This window comes from Dendropsophus ebraccatus, chromosome 9 (genome assembly GCF_027789765.1).
Source record: "Dendropsophus ebraccatus isolate aDenEbr1 chromosome 9, aDenEbr1.pat, whole genome shotgun sequence".
Taxonomy (NCBI): Eukaryota; Metazoa; Chordata; class Amphibia; order Anura; family Hylidae; genus Dendropsophus; species Dendropsophus ebraccatus.
In genome coordinates this window covers 66,659,217-66,669,552 of record NC_091462.1, presented here as the reverse complement: position 1 = coordinate 66,669,552, position 10,336 = coordinate 66,659,217, and the positions used below count along the sequence as shown (strand labels likewise).

The 10,336-nt window shown below is 44.2% G+C and overlaps 1 protein-coding gene across 1 annotated transcript in view; it reads left to right on the top strand.

The window, feature by feature from the left end:
* HSPD1 (heat shock protein family D (Hsp60) member 1) overlaps window positions 1-4,040 on the top strand; it is a 121,530-nt gene extending 117,490 nt beyond the window's left edge. The window contains exon 12 of the mRNA XM_069983566.1: window positions 3,739-4,040. Coding sequence (XP_069839667.1) covers window positions 3,739-3,897 — 159 coding nt within the window. The 3' untranslated portion in view covers window positions 3,898-4,040. The remainder of the gene's footprint in view (window positions 1-3,738) is intronic.
* The last annotated feature ends 6,296 nt before the right edge of the window (window positions 4,041-10,336 follow it).

The following is a 10,336-nucleotide window of genomic DNA, read 5'->3' as shown; positions in this document are numbered from 1 at the left end:
CCTCTTCCCACTTTGCAAGGAATAGGGGGGGGATCCTGGTCAGGCGGGGACATAAAGTCAGAGTATATTAGCAACAGAGTGTCGTAGTGTGTCAGAACTGTCACAGAGGGTCTCGAAGTATGTCATTGAGGTGGAAAATTGTGATGGCGACGGAAGGGATCTAAGGTAATGGGTGAGTTGTTGTCCTCTACACCTCGAGGGGCGGGAGGTCTGGGTGTGACCCCAGAGCTTCTGCCTTAAGCCAGGAGGAACCAGACGAAAGATGTTTAACCCTAAAAACCTTTAGGGATATCCACATATGAAAATCCGGGTCACCGAGGACTTGAATCATCAGGGAGCTCCGTGGTAACAGCCTGTCTCGTATTGTGGGGTCTTCGCATGCCTTAAGTGTCGGGCTGATCATAGGATGTGACTGAAGCGCACTAGACGCTGATCTGGGGAGCCACAGCACGCAGCATAGGGGGACGTCGGTCGAGGCCTGTTCTATAGCATCCCAGCACTTCATTTGTGCATGTCTAGTCCAGTCAACCACTCTGGTCAGAAGGGAGGCTAGGTAGTATACATAAAGGTCTGGCAGGGACACTCCTCCACTTTCCTTTCATCTACATAATACTGTCCTCTTTAGGCAGACACCCCCCCCCCCCCCCCTGACATCAGTGCTGGTGCGAATAGTATGTAAAAGGGGCTCTAAAGTGAAAATTAAAGGGGACACGGGACAGCCCTGTCTGGTCCTGTTGTGGAGCGTGAAGCTCTCGGAAAGGATACCATTCACCCAGACTCTGGCTGAGGGATTGGAGTACAAGGACAGGACCCAGGACAGGAAATTAGACCCAAGGCCTAGGGCTCTTAGTGTTTCTTCCATTAATGTCCAGTTGACCTGGTCAAAAGCCTTCTCCGCGTCGGTGGATAACAACATTAACGGGGTGTGCAAAGCGTGAGCTCTATGGACCAGGTCAACTGTATGTTTGGTATTATCGCGGGCCTCACGGCCGGGCATGAAGTCTGAATGGTCTGGGTGAATGATACTGCCTAAGTGCTCTGCCAGACTCGTAGCTAGGATTTTCATGAAGAGCTTCAGATCCACATTTAGGAGCGAGATTGGGGGATAGTTGGTGCAGAGGGTGTGATCTTTACCCTCCTTGGGAATGACCGCTATCGTAGCTCTTGTAGTGTCCCTAGGGGGGGCCATCCCCTGTGTTAGAGAATTTTAGGCCAAGATGAAATGAGGTGTGAGGTTCTGTTCCAGTTGTTTGTAGTAAAACAGGGTGAAGCCGCCAGGGCCCGGCGCCTTACCCGTCTGAGCGTTCTTGATTGCAGCCCTGAGTTCTTGTTCAGAGATCGGGGCTTCCAGCGAGGATATGGTCTCCTCAGAGAGACTGGGGAGGCCTGACTCCGCAATGTAGTTTCAGATCTGAGTCCTGAAGGTGGGGGATTGGGTGAGGCGGTTGGAAACTATCTGCATTATAAAGAGTAGCGTAAAAGTCCCTGAATGACCTCGCATTGCCCGCCGGGAGGTGTTCCCTCGTCTGGTTAGGCGTCATGATTTGGAGGACCTAAGTCCTAGAGCGCTGGGAGCAAAGTGAGTTGCGCCTTGGCCTTGTCTATGAGGTGGGAACGTAAAGCATCCCTATTCTGCAGTAATTGGGTTTTGGTAGCTTCAGTAGGAGAGGATTTGTGCGTGAGCTCTATGTCCCGGAGCTGATCTAAGAGGCGCTTAGTCTTGGCAGCTTTTTCTCTTTCGTTGCATGCTCCATGTTTCACTAGCACCCCTCTGGCCACGCATTTGTGCGCCTCCCAGACACCATGGGAGAAGTGTCGTCAGGTGGGTTCAGACAGAAGTATTCCTCTAGGGACTGTTTGAGGTCCGCAAGGACCGCAATGTCCTGGATCAGAGCTGAGTTCAGTATCCACTGCTACTGTGTGGGGTATGGTTCCGGGAGGGAGAGAGCGTGATCAGGGCATGGTCGGAAAACGTTATGGTGTCGCGTCTACTAATAGGGCCACGTCAGTGTTTCAGGAAGAGATAGTCCAGTCTGGAGAATATGTAATGAGCTGGGGAATAAAAGGAGTAGTCTTTGTCTCGCGGAGGAGTCAACCGCCACGTGTCAATGAGTTGGTGGTCATGCAGTAGGGAGCCCACCCGCTGTAACGTAGTACGATTAACATGGGAGGAGCCTCTGGAGGTGTCTACAGTGGGACCAAGGGACAGGTTGATATCTCTGCCCAGGACCAGGACCCCCTCTGCAAATTCATCCACCCTGTCTAGGTAGGTAGTGAAGGCTGAGCCTGACCCGCGTTAGGGATATAGAGGGAGGCAAAGGTAAAGGGCAAGTGGTGAAGATGGGAGGAAGGAGGGTTAGTAGTTAAGCAAGGGGGAGGGCTCCGGAGGTCAGAGCAGTAAGAAGGTGGGGGGAGAGAATGGAGGTAAGCAGATAGTGAGAGAAGGAGCACAAAGATGCTAAGGTAGACACACCGCTCCAAAAGAGGCGAAGAGATGGAAACGTGAAAAACCATCGGTAAGTGATCGGAGATGCTGTGGTCACTTACTCTTAAACGCCGCGTTTAAAGGGGTAGTGCACCAAAAAAATTTTTCTTTCAAATCAACTGCTGCCATGAAGTGCCAGAGATTTGTAATTTACTTCTATTAAAAAATCTCAAGCCTTCCAGTACTTATCAGCTGCTGTATGCCCAGCAGGAAGTGGTATTATTTCCAGTCTGGAGAGCAGGAGGGGTTTTCTATGGGGATTTACTCCTTCTCTGGACAGTTCCTGACATGGACAGAGGAGGCAACAGAGAGCACTGGGTCAGACAGGAAAGAAAACACCACTTTCTGCTGGACACACAGCAGCTGATAAGTACTGGAAGGCTTGAGATTTTTTAATAGAAGTAAATTACAAATCTCTGGCACTTCATGGCAGCAATTGATTTGAAAGAAAAAAATTTTTGGTGCACTACCCCTTTAAGAAGTCCATGGTCGTAAAGGGGTTAAAGTTGGATCAGCCAGTCATGTTTTTCCACTTTCATTTTGTGGGTGACTTTAAATCCTTGCCTCCATTGAGTAATACATTTGATTTCCATTTAATTATTTTTGTGTAATTTTGTTGTCGGCACATTCGTTCTAGGAGTGTTCCCTTTATTTGAAAATACGTTCTTTTAGCCAACCTTCCTCCTCCTGATATGCTGTTCTTTCCCTCTCATTGTTGACAGCTCATTGTCTAGGTTTGGCTGTTTATATATATTTTATATAAGTGTGTATGCATTATATAATATAATTATATAATAGAGTGGTGGACAGTAACCTAGACAGTGAGCAGTCAACAATTGGTAGAAAAGAAGTGCATCTTATCAGGAGAAGGAGGCAAGTTTGCTATATGAATGTATTTGCAATACATGCAAGGTAAACTACATTAGTTGAGATGGGAAAACCCTATCAATAAGGAGAACTATTGAAACATGATCTCTTTGAAATAGGAAGTGTCAGTTTTAGAATTACAATAAAAATCACAATTTTTAAAAGGTTAGATTTAAAGTGGGGGGTGGGGGTTCTGGACAAAATGTGCCAGGTGTCAGCACCCCACCAGTCAGTTACTGAGGACCTATGCTGTGATTAGAACATCCGTACACTTGACCCGGAATTTTTCATTTTGAAAGTTCAGTCTGGCAGGGTATCATTGATACATAAACAGAATTAACTTCATTAATGTGTCAAATGAAAATAACTATATATTTATTTTTTAGGTTGTAAGGACTGCATTAATGGACGCTGCTGGTGTAGCATCATTGTTGACAACAGCAGAAGCTGTAGTTACAGAAATTCCAAAAGAAGAGAAAGATGCTGCCATGGGTGGAATGGGCGGTATGGGTGGCATGGGAGGTATGGGAGGAGGAATGTTCTAAGGGACAATTCGATTTTTTTTTTTTTTTTTAATCCCCCCCCCCCCCCCCCCCCCCCCCCTCCCTTCATTGTTCAGTAAAGCTTTAAATGTTAATGCAAAATGAGTGAAGTGTGCCTTGAGTAAAGTGGATATTGGATTTTGCAAGTGTTGTCCAGTTCATAATCATGCGTTTTACATAATTTATTTTGTTTTTGTTTTTTTCAAAACCTCTTTGCACATTCCTTAGATATAGATGCTAGTGCTATTTTTCATCATTTACATTGGTATGTTTAATAAAAGGTCCAAAAATTGTACTTTAAATCTGTATTTATAGCTAAATAAAGTCTGCTTCCTTATTAAATGTGTTGCTATTACAAAAACCTTTTACTATTGAGACCATATTTACAAAATCTCATTTAAAAATCTTTTTTTTTTTTGTATAAGATTTTCACTTTTATGGCACCTACGCTTTCACCACACTCTTGATAGTGTGACATAAGGGTATCATTGACATGGTACAGTTGAGGCACTGTAATTTGATCTTGCACCTGAGGTATGTGTTACTTTATAGGAGAAGTATGCGAATATTTTTGTTTAAGTATTGTATTGCCCCCCAAAAGTTATACAAATCACCAACTTGTCACGGGAAATGCTTATAAAGTGCTTTTTTTCCCTGCACTTTACTACTGCATCAAGGCTTCACTTCCTGGATAAATGGTGATGTCAGGATCCGACTCCCAGAGCTGTGCGGGCTGTGGCTGCTGGAGGGGATGATGGCAGGGAGATGCTCAGTGTCCCTCAGTGTCCGCCTGCCATCATCCTCTCCAGCAGCCACAGCCCGTGCAGCTCTGGGAATCTGGTTGTGACATCACCATTTTATCCAGGAAGTTAAGCCTTGATGCAGTAGTAAGTGCAGGAAAGAAGCACTTTATGTGCATTTCCCGTAATAAGTGTATATTGGTGATTTGTATAACTTTTGGGGGCAATACAATACTTTTCGCCAGACTTCTCCTTTAAAGCGGCTCTGTATCAGTGCCCTAGGCCTGCAGCTCCTCTCTCCCCGCCTCCTTCCAGCCCAGGGGTGTCCTGAAAGTGAAGGGAGGCGGGGGGAGAGGTCCTGCAGGCCTAGGACACTGATGACCCCCTTGATTATAGTAGTTCTTCTTGTAAATACCAACGCTGAGAGACAGGCCAACCTTGAACAGGGTACGGTGTGAGGATCTCTACAATGCCGTGTTGGCAGTTCAGGGGTGGCAAGGTACCGATACAGAGTCTCTTTAAAAGTCTAAGTGATCCAGTCATTGGTCTGGACTGTCTTATGGATCTTGGGATTGATATACAGCTGCTCTCAGAAAAAGGAGCTAAAGGCATGGTACCTGCTGGTGTTGGTGCCAGCTGCCTGGAGCAGCTATTGGTGAAGGGGTTAATTCAGGGGTCAGAGGGAAGCAGCGGTGATGTGGACAGGTTCCCGGGGAAAAGCCTGAAGGTGGTAGCTTGTCATGTAAAATGCTCACAAAGTAAGATGTACTCCAGTTTCATTGTACTTCTGAATGGCAGCGCCTAAAAAAAATAAAATAAGACTACTTGCGCCAGACAGAGGAGCTAAACAGCTACAGGTACATATCAGTAGGTTTGTATGAGGGGTTTCTTATGTCTTCCAATTAACTGCAGTTAATTCCAAGGTTGTCAGGACCCCCTTCCAGCAGAGTATCTTGCATATTGGACAGTGCCCCTCTAGGTAGTCTGCCTGTCACCACTGTTACAACTTTCCTAAAGTCACTTAACTTAACGGCTGTTTAAGTTAGAAGCCTAAACTATACTAAAATCCAGTCCACCTGCTATTGCAACATTTCAAGTATTTTTTTTTTTTTTAAAAGAACTGCTGCCAAATCTAAAACTAAAAAGCACCTTGTGAACAAGGACTTTGTTAGAGGTACAATACAGTATACAGACAAACTGTTCAGTAAAGTTATCATTTAGCAACCACTCATGAACTTAGTTTAAAAAGTGTTCCTATAGAAACAAACAAGAGGGTGCTTCTTAGACCAATAGTCAGCAAAGGTGAGCACACAGAAAATTGTATTGAAATAAACTGACCTAGTTGAGTTGTGGAGAAATAGGCATAACTATAGAAGCGTGTTGTGGTATACATAAGTCAGTGCAGCTCAAAGGAAGAGGGATCACCACTCGTGTCAGAAATAGGTAAGACAGAACGGCTCGATCCAGACCTATCGTGCTACTTGATCCTCTATGAAATCCCAAGCGCAGGTGAGCGGTTACCACAGTCCATGATAGACGCAGTAGAGATGGACCATCAATTCAGGAGCACAAATAATTTATTAATAAACACAACGCGTTTCGGCACCCCCATATAACTGAGTCTTTCTAAAGCATGTCATAACAAAGTACGCGTTGTACTTAATGACATGTTTGACAAAGGCTCCGTTATATGTGGGTGCCGAAACTCGTTGCGCTTATTAATTATTTGTGCTCCTGAATTGATGGTCCATCCCTACTGCGTCTATCACGGACTGTGGTAACCGCTCACCTGCCCTTGGGATTTCATAGAGGATCAAGTGGCATGATAGGTCTGGATCGAGCCTTTCTGTCTTACATAAAGTGTTTCCAGCATTCCTTCCAGCAGTATGCCGGTGCAAGAGTGTGTAGGGATTCAGGGAGAACTCAGTCCCTGTGATAAGTGTTATTACAGGGGCCTCTCCCTGGTCTCATGTGTGTTTATTGCCATGAACACCTGAAATTCCAATGGTAGTGTAGAATTAAAGGGGAACTCTGGATAAGAAAAAAAACTTTTTTTCTATTAAAAGTTATATAGATGTGTCTATATAATGTATAACCGTATCTGTGCAGTTCTGCCAAACTGGTAGCTGATAGAAATCCAGGAACTGAAAAAAAGGCCCCTGTGCCAATTCACATTGTCTCCTGCTCCTTCTTCTAACCAATCCAATCTAACCAAAGGCCTTATTCACACATCCTGTGGAATTGTCCATTTTAGGGCCAATCAAATCCTATGAGTCTATTCATACCACGAAAAAATAGGACAGGTCCTAGTGCGGAGTTGAATCCCATATAAGAATGTTGCGAAAATTTTATGCTGCTTCTACCAAGAGGTTACCTAAATTATATATTTGTTCAACAAAAGTCAAGAAATAATACTAATTTAAAAAAAATTTAGTTCCCATAAAATACAAATAACATGGATACAACATCACATCAAACAAAAAAAACTCAGAGGGCTGGGTGTACATAAATATGACTCGGGGTTGCCACAATGGTATGGAGAACTTGTAAATCCAACTATACACATCGAAGAGTATATCGCACAAGATCCAAAAATTGCCTCAAATAAGACAAAAAAAATATAGATTGTAGACTCTGTGTGCCTATATATATATATATATATATATATATATATATATATATATATATATATATATTCCACTAAATATTCACAATGTTACAAGATTACATAGTATAACACAAAATATGGCAGTGATATAGCTTATTAATGTGATAGCCTGTTGTCCTTAACAGTATTGCAATACCCCTATGGCACTGAATGTACAATATTACCCCCACTAGCCTAATAGCATCGGTATCTGCAGTCTAATCTTATGATGGCACTCCACAAGTAAGTACACTCACCGGCCACTTTATTAGGTACACCTGTCCAACTACACGTTACCACTTAATTTCTAATCAGCCAATCACATGGTGGCAACTCAGTGCATTTAGGCATGTAGACATGGTCAAAACAATCTCCTGCAGTTCAAACCGAGCATCAGTATGGGGAAGAAAGGTGATTTGAGTGCCTTTGAACGTGGCATGGTTGTTGGTGCCAGAAGGGCTGGTCTGAGTATTTCATAAACTGCGGATCTACTGGGATTTTCACGCACAACCATCTCTAGGGTTTACAGAGAATGGTCCGAAAAAGAAAAAACATCCAGAGAGCGGCAGTTCTGTGGGCGTAAATACCTTGTTGATGCCAGAGGTCAGAGGAGAATGGGTAGACTGGTTCAAGCTGACAGAAAGGCAACAGTGACTCAAATAGCCAACCGTTACAACCAAGGTAGGCAGAAGAACATCTCTGAACGCACAGTATGTCCAACTTTGAGGCAGATGGGCTACAGCAGCAGAAGACCACACCGGGTGCCACTCCTTTCAGCTAAGAACAGGAAACTGAGGCTACAATTTGCACAAGCTCATCGAAATTGGACAGTAGAAGATTCGAAAAACGTTGCCTGGTCTGATGAGTCTCGATTTCTGCTTGAACATGACAATGAGTTCACTGTACTCAAATGGCCTCCACAGTCACCAGATCTCAATCCAATAGATCATCTTTGGGATGTGGTGGAATGGGAGATTCGCATCATGGATGTGCAGCCGACAAATCTGCGGCAACTGTGTGATGCCATCATGTCAATATGGACCAAAATCTCTGAGGAATGCTTCCAGCACCTTGTTGAATCTATGCCATGAAGAATTGAGGCAGTTCTGAAGGCAAAAGGGGGTCCAACCCGTTACTAGCATGGTGCACCTAATAAAGTGGCCGATGAGTGTATATGCAACAAATAAATGAAAACAATTTACAAGGTCTGTGCCCCAGTGGACATAATAGCAAAAGTGTTAGCAGTCTTGTCTCATAATGGCACTCCCCAAATGGCACTCAACAAATGGATGAAAACAAATTACAAAGTCTCTGCCCCAGTGGCCATAGATCCTGGCACCTACTCTCCACACCCCAATGCGTTTTGCTTGTTCTATAGTCGATTGCAGAACGGATGCCCCAATAGAACACTATGGGATCTGTAGTTTCCACTTGAAAAACACGGATCCTGGGTCACTGTACCACTCCAGGCTGCGTTCACCAGCTCCTCTGCCATGCGCCAGCCTATACTGGGCGATGCACATCAGTGGAAAAAACCACATGGATGTAAAAACAGATGCAATCACGTACTTAAAGATCACTGGACATGTAAATAAGGCCTAACTGCTGAGGTAAGTGTACAGGGCTGCAGTGCAATGCTGGAATTAAAAAAAAAAAAAAAAAACTCACTCCAGAGAAGACATCAAGACATACAGGCAAGCACTCCCATTCTCATAATTTATTTTTAATGTATATTTTTTATTAAAGGCAAAATGAAATGAAACATCACTCATATCATAATGATTGGCAATGCGTAAACACATGGAAATATGATTTACGATAGTCGAAAGATAAAATAGCCTTCATGTTTTTAACAAAGCAGATGGAGGAGACCGCACTTCCAAAAGAAGAATCCATGTGTAGCTTTTCTCAAGCAGTGATACAATACACTCTCAGTGTAGGGTATATATACATGTGTTCAAGATTATAATTCATCAATCAATCAAATCAATAAAGAATGTAAACATTTAAAAAAAAAACGTGATCAGTCATATAGTGCTCAAAAACCTGTGCATATCTTATAGTGAACGTCATAGGAGACCATGATCCCAGGGTCATCATAAGTGATAACAACATACAGAGTACATGAATCAAAGGAAAAACATGATTGGGTGTAAAAACAACATGTGAAGCAAATTACAAGTAAACAATAGAGAATACATACACCACGCCAATGCAGGGAATCCACATGGAGATGACGCGTCCGGGTACGCTCGCGCCGCTCGCTGGTGACGTCACTCAAGGCGCATATTGTCCCGGATCACGGAGAGCCAAGTCACATGACATGTAGGTGTCATGGTGATCGGTGTGATCCAGGGCGCATGCGCCGAGTGAATCCCCAGCCGTCAGCGGCGCGGGCATGCCCAGAACCGTCCAGGAGAATGACGCCGCCATATTGTTTAAGGGAAAAGGGGCCCTTATAGCAATGCAGTGTATGGGCAAAAATATTATACACGTGGAGGTATTATTGGCCGTACTGTAGATCTGAGTGGCAATGAAGAGGTCTATTATCAAGGGGTATCTATAGCACAAATGTATGGTGGGATTACCCATAGGGAATCAATACAGGGAATCAATAATAAAGAATATGTAACCAAAAGGAGGCAACCAGTACCAAATGGTAACAGGGCATATTGGTGTCATTGACCGGTCATTCCGGTGTTCCAAAGGCTAAGCGGCAGGTCAACACAGACAAACAGCGACATCACAGGACACAGCAGTCATCGATGTCCTGAGAACCCATCCTGGAAGCTACATAAAATATGCAGAATATCTAGGTGGGTAACATGACCACATCCTCTCTACTATGGCACCAAAGACCGTGACACCTACCCCCTCCATAAATCCGTACCTCGGGTTGACACTCTCAATTCCCCCCTCCCCCTCTCTTCATTTTTTTCTCCTATTCCCCCTCTTTTTTTTCCCCTTTCCCCTTCCCCTCCCCCTTTCTGCTTATGTTCTCTACCCCTCTACCCATTCCCCCCCTCCCCCTTTCCCTCACCTCTCATTCTTTCTC